This window comes from Hirundo rustica, chromosome 1, assembly GCF_015227805.2.
Source record: "Hirundo rustica isolate bHirRus1 chromosome 1, bHirRus1.pri.v3, whole genome shotgun sequence".
Classification (NCBI taxonomy): Eukaryota; Metazoa; Chordata; class Aves; order Passeriformes; family Hirundinidae; genus Hirundo; species Hirundo rustica.
Genome location: NC_053450.1, coordinates 39,138,158 through 39,156,229, shown reverse-complemented (window position 1 = coordinate 39,156,229; position 18,072 = coordinate 39,138,158). Strand labels below are relative to the sequence as shown.

General features: G+C 38.6%; 1 protein-coding gene across 4 annotated transcripts; it reads right to left on the bottom strand.

Annotated features, from left to right (window-relative positions):
• Positions 1-8,107: 8,107 nt before the first annotated feature.
• On the bottom strand, positions 8,108-17,998 carry LOC120755424 (epidermal retinol dehydrogenase 2-like). Of its 4 annotated transcripts, XM_040070341.2 has the most exons (8): positions 17,936-17,980; positions 17,383-17,758; positions 16,837-17,193; positions 13,468-13,599; positions 11,946-12,045; positions 10,126-10,270; positions 9,059-9,181; positions 8,108-8,553 (listed from the first exon to the last, which is right to left on the bottom strand). In XM_040070341.2, the coding sequence occupies exons 3-8, from the start codon at positions 17,161-17,163 to the stop codon at positions 8,460-8,462; spliced, it is 921 nt and encodes a 306-aa protein (XP_039926275.1). In that variant the 5' UTR covers positions 17,164-17,193; positions 17,383-17,758; positions 17,936-17,980; the 3' UTR covers positions 8,108-8,459. The 4 variants fall into 4 exon arrangements, with proteins under 4 accessions (XP_039926275.1, XP_039926255.1, XP_039926265.1 ...); XM_040070321.1 differs by lacking the exon at positions 17,383-17,758 and having other exon boundaries at positions 16,837-17,190; positions 17,936-17,998; XM_040070331.1 differs by lacking the exon at positions 17,383-17,758 and having other exon boundaries at positions 17,936-17,994.
• Positions 17,999-18,072: the final 74 nt, after the last annotated feature.

Sequence of the window (18,072 nt, the reverse complement as noted above, 5' to 3'; positions counted from 1 at the left end):
ACTTCATCCTCTATTCTGTATCAGTAACAAATGCATGAAATGAGCGCAGCCTGTAGCACAAACTTCCCAAACAGCCCACCTCCACTCTGGAAAAATCAGCTCTTCACTCAGGTTCCTAGTTGTCCTTCCATATTACTCCTACCTTGTTTACCTATACAAGATAGGCTTAATTTTCTGGTTTATAGCAGCTTAGTTTTCATAAGTGAAAACCAGCTTTTCTAATTAACATAAACCCTTAAAAGGCACCCTGGAAATTTGGATTATAATAAATAAATAATTTTAAAAAATTAGAACTTGAGCTCAAACTTCATGTCTACATCAGTGCATTTCAGGACATGGTTTCCTTTCTAAAGCTGTGAATAAGAAAAGGCATGCAAACCATTTAACCAAGACCACATTCACCAAAGATGCTTTAGAAATGGGAAGTACTAATTCCTAACCTCAGCAGCATTTTTTTTGAGGATAATATCCTCTAAAGTGTAAAAACCTTTCACTCCACTTTGGTCATCATGGGGGAATGAGTGATGAGAGCCAAATTTTAGCAGAAGAAGGTTTTTACCTAAAATACCAGTTTGAACACCTATTGCTAATTTAATAGCCATGGGGAAGACATCTGGTGTTTCAATTGCCTGCTGCACTCAACTCAGAATCCATTACTTTCAGCTTGCCCAATCAGTACAAGTTTATTGGTTATAAGTAATAGCTAATCTATGAAGTGAAAAAAGAAGGAATAATCCAACATATCAACGGCATGGTGATGTTTTGGCATTACGTGTAGTTATAGTATAAGCATTATTCTTAATATGTTTAAACTTGGATATAAATTAGCTATATCCTTCCTGTCTGTTTTGTGATGCATACAAAATGTTCAAATATTTGAGCTGGTATCACAAAGAATATAGGTTGAAATTCCTTTACCACATTTGTAAACAATTAAGTGGACATCTCAGGACAGGAAATCCATCCAAACTTCCTCATTTGCTGGTGGAAATAAATTGCTGCTCCAGAAAGCAATAAGGCAGTGAAATGAGTAGTTTGGGTCTGCCACCTCACCCCCAGATAACTAAAATTAAATGAGACAGATCACTTACTTACAGCTGCAGGATCATTCAGGTGAGCAAATACATTTTAGTTTAAATAAGCAAGTGCTGCACAGTTCAATCTCAAGTTTAAAGTATGCTGCAATTCTATGTAATGTACTTTGAATTCAAACTAGCACCATCAGAAATAGTAATTCTGCTGTTTAGGCTCTGGAGGGACCTTACATGATAGTTTGTGATTAAAAGGAAGATGTTCATGCAAATGCCATCATGTTATTAAGAAGTGAAAAATAGGAAAGATTCAAATAGATTTAATTAGCATTGTTTATTCTGTGGGTTTTTTATAAGGAAAAAACAGGACATCTAGAAAAATACTGTAAATGCAGTAATTTATTAATGAAATCTGTTTCACAGTGATTGGTTAAAAAAAAAAAAAATACCAATTCCCTCTGTTTTTATCTCCCTCTGTATTTTTAGTTCAGTCAGAGAATTTTACTGTCAGGGAAGACAGCTTTTCTGCCTTTCTTAGTATTGTGAAGCAGCATTTTTTTCCAGAGAAATTGTCCTTACTTCCAAGCACAAGCCTGTCCTGCTTGTGCTGAGAATGGTGGCGGCCAACTTCGAACACACTTCCTTTTCCTGAGACACCTACTCTTTCCTTGGTTCCTTTTTTCAGGATGGGAAAAGTTAAGCTGCGGACTAGCAGTCAGCTAGGCGTTTAACAAACTTGTAGGAACAGTTATTGCTTAAATGTAAATGTGTATTATTAGTGAAGTAGCCCTTTTTTTTTTTTTACAGAATATTTCTGCCGAGCATTACATTGTTTGGAGACACTTTGTTATCAAGTACCTTTCTGATACATGTCTCTCAAAATGACTGCAAACTTCTGTGGTCCTCCCCCACCTCCATATTTGTGTGGAAGCAGGAGGTCACTAATATCACAGATATAATTTGTTCTTAATTTGTTCTGCCAATATCTACTCAGGATAAAGTCCCTTTCTGACAAATATGTAGCTAATTCCTTGCTGTCCTTTGCTTAAAAGCATATTCTAGGGAAGCAAACAGAAATGCTCTCCCACGCCCGAGATTTTGTGCACTGATTTGGCAAAGGTGCTAAAAATATTTTTCCATTTGGCTTTCTATTTTGTTGTTTTTCATTGGTCTTGTTGTGACTTACGCTTTTAGGCAAAGTGGTTAGTTCTTTCTATCACAGGCTGAAAAAATATATCTGGAGATAAGTATTCCTCATAAGAAAGAGTCTTTGAAGTTTTTATTTCTTGCAAATGGGCATCATTTACAAGCTATGAGAGTTTGAAAAGGTTTTTTTTTCGTTTTTGCAATCAGTGGAATATTGTTTGGCTGTTAGATTTTAGCAACATTTCAGTGCCAGACAACAAAGCTGGTAAGAAGTGTGGTAGAAGAGCCAAGTGAAGGCAGAGCATGCTGGATCTTTGTGCTGTAGCTCTGGTGAGCACCACAAGCAGAGCTTTACCCTTCTTGTGCCACCCAGGCAGAAGGCAGCAGTAAGACTGAGGGTCTGTGAGAAACTAGCAATGTCCTGGATCCTAGACCAACCCTGAAACCACAGTATACCAGGCTCTGCTGCTCATACACATTTGACTAGACATAAAGGGCAAAAAAAGAGATTTCCTGCTCCTTTTCCTTTCTTGACACTCTTTGGAAACTCCGAGTCTCAGCCAAAGGAAAACCTTCAATTTTTACAGCTAATTCTGATCTTTGACCAAAGCAGATAATATGTTTTATGGGAAAGCTTAAGTGGAGTAGGTTGCAAGGCTATTTATTACAGGCACAGTTTTAAGGGTTTTTACAACTTCCTTGTTGAATTAGAAAAAGATCACAGACCTGTTTGTTTAATCCCCTTTCCCAAATGTCACAATTTAATAAATATGATTTTGGAAGATTTACTCCTTTAATGAATAACAACAAAGAAGATAGAAATCCTGCCCTTTCTTTGTGGCTTTCCTCCTTATTCCTGCAGCCCTGTTAATAGGCAGGCATTCCTTACACAGAATTTTCCTCAGATAACCTAAGTTCCTCTTTTTGCTTTCTCTGTCATTGACCTGGAGTAACAGGGCAGCTCCAACTGTGTCTCAGTTTAAGGCAAACTGCTTTTTATATAATCTGAAGTTCTGACTTTTTTTTTTTTTTTTTGGGGGGGGGGGGGGGGGGGTGTGGAAATAAGAATGATACAAAAGCTTCAAAGAAGATTCCCAGTGACTGAATTGTTTCTGAGACTATTTCAAAGCTGTACATGAAAAATACTAAGGATAATTTTCTAACAACAAAATGAAGAGACCAGAAGCAAAAAGCTGGAAACATAAAAATACTAGGACAAAAAGAAGGCTTGGGAACTTAAGAATTAAAAATGTATAGCCTTTCTTGAATGCAGTATCTAATGTTAAATGCTTCTTTTTCATATTTCCCCAGAAAAACATTTCCTATTAATAGTAAGAAAAACGCAGTGCTGCAAGTGTAGTATTATCAAATTCTTCTAATGGCAGACTTTTGCACTTCCCTTTCATTCAGATATTTTATCAGGTTATTTTAAGAAGTATTCTGAATGCATCTGTGTTGCAGTACTACAGAAGGAATTATTTTAAAGGTATTTTGCATGTGGTGGAATACAAACCACTAAAACTAGTTGTTACCATCAACGCCACTAGATATGATGCCGTCTCCAAGATGGAGATACCTTTCATTTACAGACCACACGTGACAAGAATTTATCCCAACAATGCATCAGTTGCTATTGTGTGTGGTTGAAATAATTTGAATTTTCCATTTTGTGACAAGCTTAGCATGATTCTCAAATTATGGCGCGTGTTCCTTATTGTAGGAATTCTGTGTGTTTCCTCTGCTGATTTATAAAAAAACCTTGTTCCTTAGATAAAAGAATTGGTATTTATTTTTCTGATTCTTGCTTTAGTTATGGCAGTGGCTTCTGACTTTTGTGTAAAAGTATGTTCCTTCCTTGGAAAGCAGATTGTAACAATGCAAATGGAAGGAAATGACTGATTAGAAAGTCATAGTAAAACCTTTGAAAAACAGGAAAGAAGCTGCCATGAAATTGTATAATAAAGAAGTATGTATATTGAATAAACACAACCAGTTTACCAGGTAGCGATCAGATGTGTGTAAGGCAAGGAGAGTCCTGTGTAACATGGCTTAAACATTGAAGAGGAACGATTTCTTTCTGATTTCCTTTCCTGCATGGTCCCACATTGTGGTCTCTCCTGCTTTTGCAGCCGTAGTTAGAACCATGGGTCTCCTCCTAATCTGTGTGGGGACTCTCAGATTTGCCAGTTTAGCAGTCAGGGCACTGATATTCCTTCAGCTTCCAGGGAAATCCAAGCTATAGAGAATGAAGAGCTTTAGACAAAGTAGACATCAGGTCTAGACTGATTTTCTATTTTTAATTTGTTTGCTGTCACACTCTAACTTTCAAACATCTTTTCAAGACTCTCATACTCTCTGGCTTCTTTTCTTGTTCTGTAGAGTATCTAATTCCTTATTTCCTGTTACCTCCTAGCATATCTTCCCAGGCAGACAGGCAACACGACAGACTCTCGAGGCCAGCTCTACTCAGCCCATTCAGCTGCTGAAAAGAAAGTATCCCTTTAAGTGTGTAAATGCACTCAAAATGGATATTGGAACTAATAATGTTTCATTTGTTGACCACGTTTCTGAGAAAGAAGCAGAGGAGGAAGCAACACAGCAACTGCTAGAATGCCCCTTCCACCAACACAGTGCACTCGATGAGTGAACACTGGGGAAGTGTGGAGTTTATGAAAGCATTGAGCAATGCCTCGTGACTTCAAATCACTCCTACCTCAGGCACTGCTGCCAGCTGAGATTAGTTAATGAAGTGGAAGGCAGCCTGACCATTTATTTGGCTTCAGCAACAATTCTGTGCGGTGGTAGAAGGCAATTAGAGGTGTATTAATTCTTTTTTAAATTACACAGTCATTCTTCATTAGCAGTCTGTATCATCCTGAAGAATCTGATGTATTGAACCGAGGCGTTGTACGGACTGCAAAAAGAAACTAGAAAAATCCATAATAGTAATCAATGTAGAATTTTGATCTGTTAATAACTGGGCTCTTTGGATTGATTCAGATCTTTCTTCCTCATGAAATTATATGAAATATTGAAAATCATGAGGCAATATAGAAAGTAATAACATTTCTCTAGGTGCAAAAGTAAAGAGATGAAAATTCTTTTTTCTAGTTACCATGAAAAATTGTATAAGATTGAAGCCTTCTTTTCCTAGGACAGGTAATTATGACAGAGAGCGACAGTACACTTACACATAGTTTATGCAGTTTTCACTATATTTTGTGTTTCTCAGGGTACAAGTCAAAGACAAAGGTAGTGACAGAGAAACAGGGAATTTCTTGACTTCCAGTGCCAAATCTATCTCTCCACAATTGTCCCCTAACCTGTGGGAGCTGTGAACTAAACATCTTTCCAGAGAGAGGCTGAGAAAATGCAACTTACTCATGAAAAAGACTCCAAACATTGCAGGATTTGGAAATACTTTTTTAAAATTATTATTATTATTATTTTTAATTTTAGTACATGGAACTAGCCTCAAATTAGCTTTGAGTATTCTTAGAGTGTCATCTATAAAAGCCATCCTTCTAAAATAACAGAGGGTGATCAAGCCTTTACAAAGACGGGGGGGTTTGGGGAATGTTTTCAAATTTTATGGGACAATGCCAATTCATAAAGCAGAACAGGCTATGAAAATTTCTGGGAAAGTCCAGTTCTTTCTATGATTTGCTGCAAGTTGCATCTCAGCGTCTCTGGGCTTTTATTACATGCTTACATATATAAATGAAGAACGTGAGCATCTGTGAAAACCTGTAATAAAGACTTACAGGGAACACATAATGAATTTGGGTGGAAACATTAAACTCTGAAGTAAAAGAGGAATTAAGTAATGCAGAAAAATGAAATTAATGAGAAATCAGAGTTGCATATCATTGCCTCTAAGGTTTATTCAAAGGTTTAGATTACAAACCAGATCCAGAATAATTCAAACCTTTCTTTCTCAAAATGCTTATAATTTGAATATGATTAACGCTCTTCATAAGATACTCAATACTACAACTTCCTATATATGAAAAATGTGCTCTGAAGAGCTATGCTGTACCAATGGGCATAAAAGAAGAGCGAGAAAATGATATTGGTGCAGCAACACAGGCCTTTCTTCATCAGTTTTGCAGAGAACAAGGAGTGAGAGAAAAAGAGAAAAAATTAAGATAAACTGCATTTCAGTCTCATTTGCAGCTTCTATAGTAACAGAATTTCTCCTGTGAAAATGTTGTTGTCATGGAGGAATTACAAATAAGATGAAAGCCTCAGAGAAAGACCAGACACAGTTCTCAGGAGTTGTTGATAATGGAGATGTTTCTTAAGTGGCACACTATATTTCAAAAAATGAAGATAATTTTCTGTTAAAGAACAGGAACACCATTCAAATGCACTTTCTGAGCTTTAATAGGAAGGTTTTGGTTTACAGTTTTAGAATTGTATTATTGGATCTTGCACACTTTTTTTTTTTTTCTATATGAAAACAAGAAACTACTCCCCCCAAACATCACCACCACCAACCAACCCCAAACCCTGAAACTATTTTCCTGATGTTTTCACAGAAAAGAGTGAGTTACTGATTTCTAGGACTGATAAGAAGATCTAACAGAACACTGTGAGACTTAGAAAGTGTAAGCTTTACAGATTCCTTCTTGAGACAAGCAGATTAGACTGAAAAGAATGGTGCCCTTGGTTGAGGTTGCAGCAATACAGAATAAAGTTTTGTAGGATGGCTGTGCAGAATAGGTGAAATATAGCCTAGAAAATAGGTTATTATTTCCTTTACATTATTCTTAACCTACTCATATCCTGCCTATATGGCTGGTGAACTTAAAACTGCAGATGTAGGTGGTAAGATTGATATACTTTAGTTAAAAAACTGAAAACAAGAAAGACATCCTGAAAAGTGAGCCCTTACAAAGAGCTCCTTGCCTGAAAATATTTTATTCTCAAATATTTAACATTTGAATGCTGGAAAGTCCACCATATATTAATGTCACTAGCATGAAACTACTTCAAGTGGGAGTCTTGTTGCACAAATAATTTTTAAATATGTTTTTCTCACCTCATGAGCCCTGCTCTTAAACTCAGCAGCACCAACAACGAAATTATGCATTAAGATGTTCAGACTGACAATATATTCACAAACATAATGTCATGTCAATTTGCATTGACTCCTGTAATCATACTTAAAAAGGATCATGGATCTAGAGCCAGATTGTAACATTCATGCAGAATGAGGGAATCCCAATACTCAACGTATTTGCCTGCAATTGAGAAAATGATTAGTATTTGCAGGAAGCAATTTAGACTTTGCTGTCTCATTAATAAAAAGAAAAATAATATTTAATTACTCGTCACCGACAGAGTGTTGAACAATAAAAATCAATAAACCTTGCTTTTCAAAGTGCCAAACTTCAGATAGATTTTCCCTTCTCTTAGAGAAAAATTTCCCAGTAATATCTACAGGTACATGAAAGAATTTATTGAATGCATGCATACTTTGGAAACACAGGGATTTCAATAGTGTGTACTCTTATAACTATTTGTATATGGGAGCTTGTGAGTTAAGTACAATGAAATTATGATGCCAAATGTGGTCAATAGATGACTGTTAAATGTTCTCTGTAAAGGGTTTTATAAACTAGACTTTGTAGATTCATTATTCTGCTATGCAGTTTATTTATTTGTTTTTAAATTAAGCCAATTATGAACATTTTATTTTAGCATTTTCTGAAAATTTACATGACGATTGATTTTTATCAATTAAGTAGCAACACATATTTTGTGTAACTAATCTCCAAACTTCTGCTATTGGAGAAATTTTTTGTTCTTTAGGACCTTTAGGTTGTAATTTCATTTTAAGACAGTTGAATAACATGGGTGAGACTTCTCTCCAAATACAAGAAGACATTTCATCCATAATTTTCCAAGAATACATAAGGTATTCCTCCTGTCTTCATTTTCCCATGATTTACAACAGAATTATGTCCCACACTAACAGGTTACTTCACTTAAGTTTCAGCCTGAACACAGTACAGTGCATGCAAAGTTGTTGCTTGGTCACTCAACATAATACCTAATTAATTTTAAATTTTAGTGATTTTTCAAGCGTTTCTCCAAACACTGCCGAACATGAAGACTTAAAAGACAGTTGTGAAGAATTAAATGGCATGCTGACCCATGTAAAATAGCATAAAAGAAGTAATTTTTTTGTCAAGGAATAAATAAGATTTAGAATTCTTTTTTTTACTGAAAATGTTCAATTGGATGGCACTTCAGGTCTTCAGAATACTTTTGGTTTCAATCCTTTTTCTTCCGACCGAAGGCTTCTTCCATGCTCTCAGTGATCTTAACGTAAGACTCGAGGAATAGCACTGCTTTTCTAGGAACGAAACTGATGAGACAAACCTTGAATTAGCCTAATATTTTTTTCCAAAAAAAGGTACTATATAAATAAAGAAATGAATAATACATTATATGTGCTCAGTACTTCTAACATCTGGCAGTAACACATTGGGCACTTCAATGTTGTAAATCAGGAAAACGAATGACAGACCAGAGGTTTTGTTGAAAGCCCAGCCTGCCGTGGTGGCAGAGACTGGAAGCAGACAATGCTAGACCAGACATTGCTCCCAGTGTACCCTCTCAGGAAAACTTTTGAAGTTTCTATACCCAACTGCAACTTAAAACATTTCTTAGAGACAGAAGAGGCCAGAGGAATGCTATTCACCTAGATTATTAAAAATCAAAGCCACTGTTTCTTTAAAATTGGGTACATATAACTGGATTGACTGCAGGAATACTAACTAAAGGACTGTTTTGGTGAAACTTTCCTGCTGATTTTACAGGCATATGGCAAAGGAAAAAAGGTAATGCTAGAAGACAAGTCACATGCTTACATTTTGAAACCAAGTAAGCGTACGGCTGGAGGCATGATCAGATAAAGTTTTTCCTTTTTAATTGCATCCACAATCCTGCTGGCTACATACTCTGGATCATAAACAGGAAACAAACAGGGTTTTCTGTAAAACAAGAAAAATGGGTTGTGGAATTATAAAACTTTACTTTTGAGATAAATACATGCACATAATTAAATAATTTATGCATTTCCCCCCTTCCCCTCCAGTAGTCTTGAAAATGAATCTCCAAACCATTTTGTTCCTGCCACCATCAAAATAAATTGAAAACATTTTGATGTTGTTGTGAATTTAATGACTTTTTTTGTAAGCTGACCACAATGAAGTTGATGCCCACATCGATTTCAGCTTTGGAAACTTCCAAGCTTAGCCATACTATGTGCTGTTCATGTCCAGCAGTCCTTTTCTGCTGTAAATGCTGAGGTGACAGCTGAATAGACCAGGTTTGTCACCAGCCAGGAGAAGGGCTCTGCTCTGCATGCATACGCTTGCATCATTCATTCACGATGATGAATGGTGCAAGCAGAAGCAGAGCACTGAAAAACCAAGAGCACTGGGGCTGCACTCCTGCAATGGCTCATTCAGTGCTTGCAGGCTCTCCCATCACTGCAGCCACACAGCCACGCACCAGATCCCATCACCACAGCTGCTCTCACTCACAAGTACAGTACCTGCCAGCACAGACAGTGGGGCACAGTTAATAAGGACAGCTCAGGGTTATCCTCACAGCCATAACTGTAATTACGCTGCCCAAATTACTTGGGGCAGAGAACATAAACACTCTCCTGACAAATAAGGTTCTCTCAGCCATTAAATACTGCTGTGTATCCCCAACTGTTCCTTGGCTGTGAGGTTATTTCACAGTCCTTGTTATTGACTGTACGCAAGACTTGCATTTCTTTATGTCAAAAGACATAGCTGTCTGTGCCAATAGGGCAAAAATACTGAACTGAAAATCAAATCAACCAATCAAAAACTGAATATGATATATCCGGTGAGTGGCAATTATTTTTTACATAAGAAACAGGACAAATCTAAGTTTTACTTACGTGCTTTTGAAGCCTTTGATGAACCTAGTATTAATAAAACAAGGGCAAATTATTGTGGTTTTAATGCCATGTTTTCCTCCATGATACAGTTCTGAATTTATGGCTTCCATCATTCCAATGACTGCACTCTTACTTGCACAATAATCTAGGAAGTGAAGAAGAGAAATATCCAAAATTTTAAAAGCACCACACTAAAAGCTATATACAGAACTGAATTCTTTGTAATACTATTTAAGCCACAATATTACTTAGTTCTATCATTAGCAGTCTTGTAATTAGTACTTTAAGCATATTGGTGATCCTAACTTTGTAGATTAATGGCTCTTCCCATGAATAATGCATAGTTGCCTAAGGATAAAATGAATCCTTTTCAGAGGAGTATTTTTTTCAGTGCACTATAGAAAGATATAGACGAATTAGCTTATTCAGCATTTTCTGTAAATTTCTAGATACTCATATACCAATCAGGCATTCTTTCAGTTCAGAATGTCTTCAACTTTTATTATCACAGGTTACATTCCAGAAGGAACTATTTCTAGTGGTAAAATAAAAATACCCTACTTATAAATGCTGCTTCAGCCTATTATTTCTGATTTGCTCTGCAACTACAATACCATTTTGCTTGCCCAGAAAGACTGAAACTCATCTGATTTTTATTGTTTGATAAATGTATGGAACTCCATCCCTGGAGATAATCAAAACTTGCCCTCACACAGCCCTGTGCAACGTGACCTAAACTGGGCCTGTTTTTGTCTGGGGATATGGAGCAAGTGACCTTCAGAAATTACTTCTTGCACAAATTATTCTACAGTTTTCCAGTTGTTAGAAACTAATTTAATCTAGTGCCTTACATGTCATTTCCTAAATCTTTTTCTAATGTGTGTGAAAATAGTTCTTAGATAAAATGAAATCAAATTTTGCTAAAAGAATGACTCCAAAGACTGGCATCAGAAGTAGTCTGCTATTCTTCAGGAGTTCACTCACAGTCAATGATGGAACCACACTTAAAAATACATATCTAAGGTGTAAAATGTTATAATGCATGGATGGGCAGGCCCACTCCCACAAACCTTATGGTTATATGAGGAAAGCTGAACGTGACTTATATTATCAATACAGGTAACCCCTAGGTAACAGGTGGCAAATAAACACTATGGTAATGCCATCAATCAGCAGAAGAAACAAGAGATCCTTATTACGCTGAAGTTCAAGTTCTCATAGGGTGACCTCAAAGATACAATCAACATGTAAGAGAGGCTTGAGGAGAGACTGGGCAGCAGACCCAGACTGATGAAACAGGCTAGACTAGCAGACTGCTCCCCTGAGGAAACCACTAAGAATACTGAGCTTTAAATAGCTTAAGCCACACTTCATTCAAATTCATTTTATTGAAAATTCTGCCAGAATGCCTTCTGCACTTGAAAAACCATATTCCAACTGAGTGTGTAGTTCCAGGTATAACCCTTGTGTCTCAGGTCTCTGAACACTCTCCTGCAGAAAAGCTGCCATGAGAAAGCATTAGACAATGCCCTGTATGCCGGGCTCCCTCCCACTGCACGTGTACGAGCTGAATTGTCCTTCCTACGTGGAGTAAACACAGTCTGTAACCAGAGCGTAAAATCTGCAGAGAGCTCCCTGTGCAGCTCAGGCACAGACACCATCACACTGCAGTAGTGTCCCAGCAGCTTTGTCTTAGCCATCACCTTTGGCACCCATGGGTTCTTGTCAGTACAGGCTGCTTAAGCCAAGAATTTATGAGGTGTCCAAGAAAAGTGATCAGTATGTAGAGCTAATTTTTAATGGTAGTTGACAATAATTACCTGATGACCTGTAGAGTCCCAGCAATCCAGCTGCACTGGCTGTGCTAACCAGGTGCCCACGGTTACAGGCCACCATGGCTGGAAGAAAGGCCTTGCAAGTCTAAAAGAATAGAAATATATTTATTTAAAAATCTCTTTTATAAATAGGCATAACAAAAATGTTTCATGCCAAAATCAGGCGACACAACCTGACTTGCTTTCTGGGTTTTCAACGTACAGGAAGCCCAAACAACATTTTATCTCTGTAACAACTTTTACATGAGAGACATTTCCTTGAATGACTGCCCTCTGTCTGATGATCAAACAGCATTAAAATCATCTTACTAAAAGCGGCAAAGTTTGTATTTTCTCTGCTTTCCTGGTTCCTCACAGTATGTCTATTGCCAAAGGTTTGGTACACAAGAGGGAGCTAGAAGTCAACACATTAAGGAGAGTTCAGCTGTTTGTGGGCCCTTTTTGTTACAAGCAGAGCTGCCTGGCAATTCCAGCACTCCAGGACACCGCTGTGGGTGATACTAACTGGGGAGAATGCTAGTGTTTTACAAAGGGGGAGATAAGAAAAAGACACCAGAGCAGTAACAGCCTTTTTCTTCAGTTGCTGAAGAATCCTATTAGACTCCAGATGTGAGTGCCTAGTACATCACTGTCCTCCTGCCCTGGGTTTTTTGAGACCTGTCAGGGGGAACACCTCTCCCAGCCTATTCTCATCAAGTATTTGGAAGAATGATGCAGTGTGGCTGGGGAACACTTAGAGGACTTCTATTTGCAATGATTTTCCATTGAGAACTGCCTTTTAACAAAGGAGTCACAATGCTATATTGTTCCCCAATGCAGGCTGTTCACTCAGGCATATAAACAAAAAGTGCAAGAGGGGGCAATAGTAACACTCTCTGACAAAAAACCCCTCCTAAGTCTACTGAGACCCCAAATGACTGCAAATTCCTTCAGAGATAACCTCAAATTCTTACTAGCCAGATTAGTTTTCTATATACTTCAATCAGATGGTGACTAGGGATGAAACCACAGCCTGAAAACCAACACATGCAGCATAAAATCATGGAATCACTTAGGCTGGAAGAGACCTTTAAAATCATTTGAGTCCAACTCTAAATGCAACACTGCTAAGCCTACCAGTAAATCATGGTTATGTCTCCCTGAATGCTGCAAGTCTCTTAGGCAAAGTTTTCAGACGCCAGGAAACTTCAGGAGCAGGACATGCCATCATGTCAGCACTCCCTTCAACCACAGCTGTTACAGGTAGGGCGTGTTTCATGATACAGCTGCACAAACTTTGATTTACCAGAGTGCCCAGGCAGGTTTGTGTTAACATCACTGAGACATACTGGGGAGACTGTCTTCAGTTACAGGGTGATCATGAAAAGGTAAGATATATTCCCCTAATCAAGGTCTCTATTCCAAGCTGAGTTTCTAAGGTAGATGCCATCATGGTGGTTCTCACACCAAAATGCTTGTCTGTACCTTTCAGTCACTCAGGAGTAAAAAAATCCCATAAAAACTTTACCCAGACTTGAGAAAAGAAGTTGATTCTGATGGTCTTTTCAAAATCTTCATCTGTAAGCTCACAGAACTTTTTCCCAACAAATATGCCAGCATTATTGATTAGAATAGTAACATCCCCAACTTCTTTTCTAACCTGAATTTAAAAAAAAAAAAAAAAAAAAAAAAGCAAGCTTTAGAAAGTATCCTTTCCTCTCGTGCTTCATTTATGAAAATGTTTAGAAATAGTTGCAATAATTGATATGTATGCATAGTATGCAAGAACTGTTGTATTGCATCGGATCAAAGGTCCATCTAAGCCTCCCAGGCCTTGTCTCATGGTGGAAAGCAACGAAAAAAGGAACTGGGCTCTAAGGCCTCCTGTGTGCTCAGCTTTTCACATTCTGCAACTTATAATCTTTTGAGAGGTGTGAGATACCTATATCATTGTCTTTAATATGTCCCAGTGATTCTCCACCCTGCCCTCCTCCCCAGATTTCTCTAACTGCTCCCCGAACTCCAGAAAACACAAAAAATGAAAGTAAATGTTACAAAGCTTTAGTGTGCACTGTGAGCACACTTTAACTGCAATCAGAACATTTCCAGTCCTCTATTTTTGGTGTTGTGAGAACCTGCATTCCTCTGCCAAGCCCACTCAACCCTTTTGCCATATAATTTCTACTGAACTAGGAAGAATTCAGCTCAGATAACTGGGGGGATACCAATCCTCTGAGCACAATAGCATCTACCACAAAATAGATGGATAAAATCATCATTAGCTCAATTTGGGTTTATTTTCAAAAGATTTTGTGCTGTGATTTGGATTTATATCAAAGCAGATGGCTAGGATTTACTTATAGTATGAAGAATCAGTCTCACAGATTTCTCTGCTAAAAGTGGATGATTATCTGGGGTCTCAAAAATCATATTATGACTACAAAAATGTTAAAATCCCACATGTGTTGCTGTCTGGCAATTTGGAAACAGGTGATTGGACCTGGTGCTCCAACACCTGACCTTCCTTTGGCTCTCTCAGGGAACCTTAGCATTCAGTGAAGATTTGTTTGGTATTTCTCCAGCTGTGTCAGGTTTAGGCCTTCTCAATGACAAACAGGACTCAGACACTTGCACCTTTCCACCTGCATAAACGAATGCAAATCTAGACACTGTTCAGTATGGCAGTAATACTCAATTCTTCCTTTGAGCAACACATCTGTACTTTCTCCCCACTTTTTTAACTGCTGTGTCAGTCCATGTGATGATCCTCTTTTTCTTAACATAGCAACATATCTTCACCAAGGGCAGCATTTTATTTACCATGGCATCGGTTGTCCCATTTACTCACTACTTCAAAATGTGTGTGAAGCTTGGCTTGCATTTAGAAAAAGTCAAGCTGATTATTCTACTTTATGTATTCTTTTAGGTGCATGTTAATTCTTCCATTAACATAATTTCTACTAGTTTTCTGTAAGACAGGTTTACAGTGTGTTCATGTCTTCTCAAGTTCCCTTTAAGACTGACATATTTCCTGTGCTTTGCTCTTTGACCATCGGTTGTAGCAAAACACACACTCTGCGTTTCTAGCCACCAGATCCATGTCTGAGTCCCTTCAGAATTCCCAGGTGGACACCACTCATTCCTGTTGTTGTTCACTTGACCAGTTTGTTCTAAAACCTCTTCTCTAGAGACTTCAGTGGTCTCTTTTGTTTCCTAGGAACAAAACTTAGATTATGGGAAAATACTTATGCTTTTCGGCAGTGAGTATACCAAATAAACCCAATTAATTTAACTTTCTTTGCTATTCTGCATCCAAGCTCAAGGCTTTTCATATTACCAATCAAAAATCTGCAGGTATTCCCAAGAGTAGAGGAGGCCCATAGTTGGAAAACTCTCCATCTAAGAAAATTTCTGTCTCCATCAGGACTGAACAATACATGCAAATATTTGTGAATACATTGGTGCTGTTAACAATAATTTGACACCTTAACAGCAATTTTTAAACTCTGAATTGCTCCTTAAGTTTCTGTTGGCAGGTCAGTCTGTACACTTCAGAGCAGCGTTTGCTGATTTGGGCACAGCAAATTCTGCAGGCTGGAGGCCTGTGGCTGATTGGAAATTACTGGGGGGGGGCACAAAACAAATCTTCCAAGACTCTGATAAAATAAGAGCAAACAAATAATTTCAAGATGTTAATTTTTTTTCTCTACAGTGTGAGTGAGCTGTGGCCCACATCTACTTATGATTATGGGTAAAAGAAACCCTTGTTGATTCGCAAGCATGAGAATTGCAGTTCTAGATACTTACAGATCCTGAATCCATCTTACTTTTTGGAAGTACTTTTCCTCAATAGCATTTCTCGAGCAAAAAAGGCCTTTCAAACTTTCATAACCTTGCTCAGAAAGACTTAATCTGCTTTGGTTAAAATTAAAAAAACCACAAAGAGCTAAGCCCCCACCCCCCCCATGTCTCCATCTTTCCACCCACAACTCATAGAAAATTTATATTACATTTCAAATCTATTCTGACAAAATCTATCAACATTCGCATCAAAAATAATTTAGCTAATTTCTCTGATGTGTGCCTTCAGACACAGAATGTCAAAGATGTGACTTAAGCATCATGTATATAAGCACATATGTTGAGAATTCAACATAAGTTTACACTTGGATGAAGTTGCAGAGTGGCTACCTGTATTTTAAGTGAAGTTACACTGAGAAGCATTTTCAGGCAGTTTAAGGAAAAGTAAAAATTAAACATATTAAATCGATGTCAAATTTCTGAACTCTGACAATAATAATAATAATAAGGTAATAGTTTACAAAGCGTAGGTCAGCACAGCAGAAGAGTTTCATTGAAAATGGAGCTCTCCTTTACATTATTTTACACCTGTACTGACCAAAGAAGGAACTGAAGCGGAATCATCAGCTTGACTGGAGACCAGCCACATCCTAATGATGTGTCTGAAAACATTACATCCCACATCACCCTTGAAGAGCTATAGATTCCTTAAACAAATAGGAAAAGGAAAGGATCTCCCTTTTACAATTTCCATTGCTTGTTCTTTTCTTTTAAAATTATTTACTGATATCTTGAAGAAATTGTAAAGCCTAAATAGGTCAATTTATGGAGATAATCTCTGCTGCATGTTTTACCATACTCTTAATCTAAATATTCCCATCTCACAATGAAGAATAGAAATGGATAAAGCTCAACAAAACTGATTAAAACCCAGTCACTTTGTTGTAACCATAGTTTGAGTTCCGTCTAGAAACTACTCAAAAGGAGAGAGAAATTTCCCTACATGATTACTTCCCTAGGGAATAGTACGGTTCCTAAAAAACCAATAAATTCAATACGATATTCTGTTAAAAAGAAGCAAAAATGCAGATCTTACCTTGTCTGCCTGTTCATAGACATCCTCCCTACTGCCGCAGTCACAGTGGTAGACAAACACCCGGCTGGCTCCATTTTGTTGAGCCAATCTGCTTGTTTCTTTGTTACCTTCATCATCGATGTCCCAAAGAACCAAGGTTACCCCCAAAGGAGCCAGTTTTAAGGCAACCTGCCTTCCAATCCCATTTGCAGAGCCAGTAATAAGTACTATTTCACCCGCAAAACTTTTTTTGCGTAGAGTAAATATGCAGAAGGCGTTCTCGATCAGTAAAAAAAAAAGGAATTTCAGGTACTGTAGTACATTCTGGATGCATCTGAAGTTGAACATGATTCCTCAGGTACAAGCACCACTCTTCTGCTGTGCAAACCCAGAAACACAATACATTACAACAGTGGGATATTGACTGAAAGAAAGAAAAGGTTGACCTTCAAACAGCAAGTTCTTTTGCAGTGTTCTTCTGTGAAGATACAAAATACTTTTTTTTTTTTGTGAAAGCTGCCTTATTAGTAGGATTAAAGCAAATGTTTTCCTCTAGATCCTACGGACCTGTTTCATCCAGGGTTCCTCAGCTTCTAATTCTTTTTAAAAACATCGTTTTAGTAACATAGGCTGTAGGCAGGTATGTCGCGGCAGTGGCTGCAGAGCACTTTGTTTTCACAGCAAAGCGATGCTAGCTGAACAATAAAGTACAGAGCACGCTGGTGCGGTATCACCCTTAGGAGGGAAGGTGTCCTCCTCAGCAGGAAACGCGACCTGTTTCGGAATCCAGGCAATTGGAACGCTCCCACACCGCGTGTGCTTCCCAGCGGCCGAAATCACAGCGCGTGTTCCCATTTGCCAACAATTGACCGGCCACTGGGAAAAGCCTGGCCCTGCCACTTAGGAGCCTTGGTTTCCATCCCGCATTAGGCAGCACCACTCCCTTTATAGTGTGACGGGACAGGAGAGGCTCAGGAGAGGCTCAGGAGAAGCAGCGCCCGCACCGTCCCGGTGGATGGGATGGGATGGGACCGGACCCGTCCCGTCCCGTCCCGTCCCCCTGCCCTGCCCCAGCAGCCCCATCTTCGCCCCCTCCCTCGCCCGCTCCCTCGGCACTCACCGCCGGCTCCCGAGTGTCCCGCACCTGCCTGCCGGCCGGGAGCAGCGCTGGCCCTGCCCTGCCCGGCCCGCCCCGAGGGCTTGGCTCCGTGCGGGGGCGGGGGCGGCCCGGGACGTGCGGGGCGCGGGCCGGGGCAG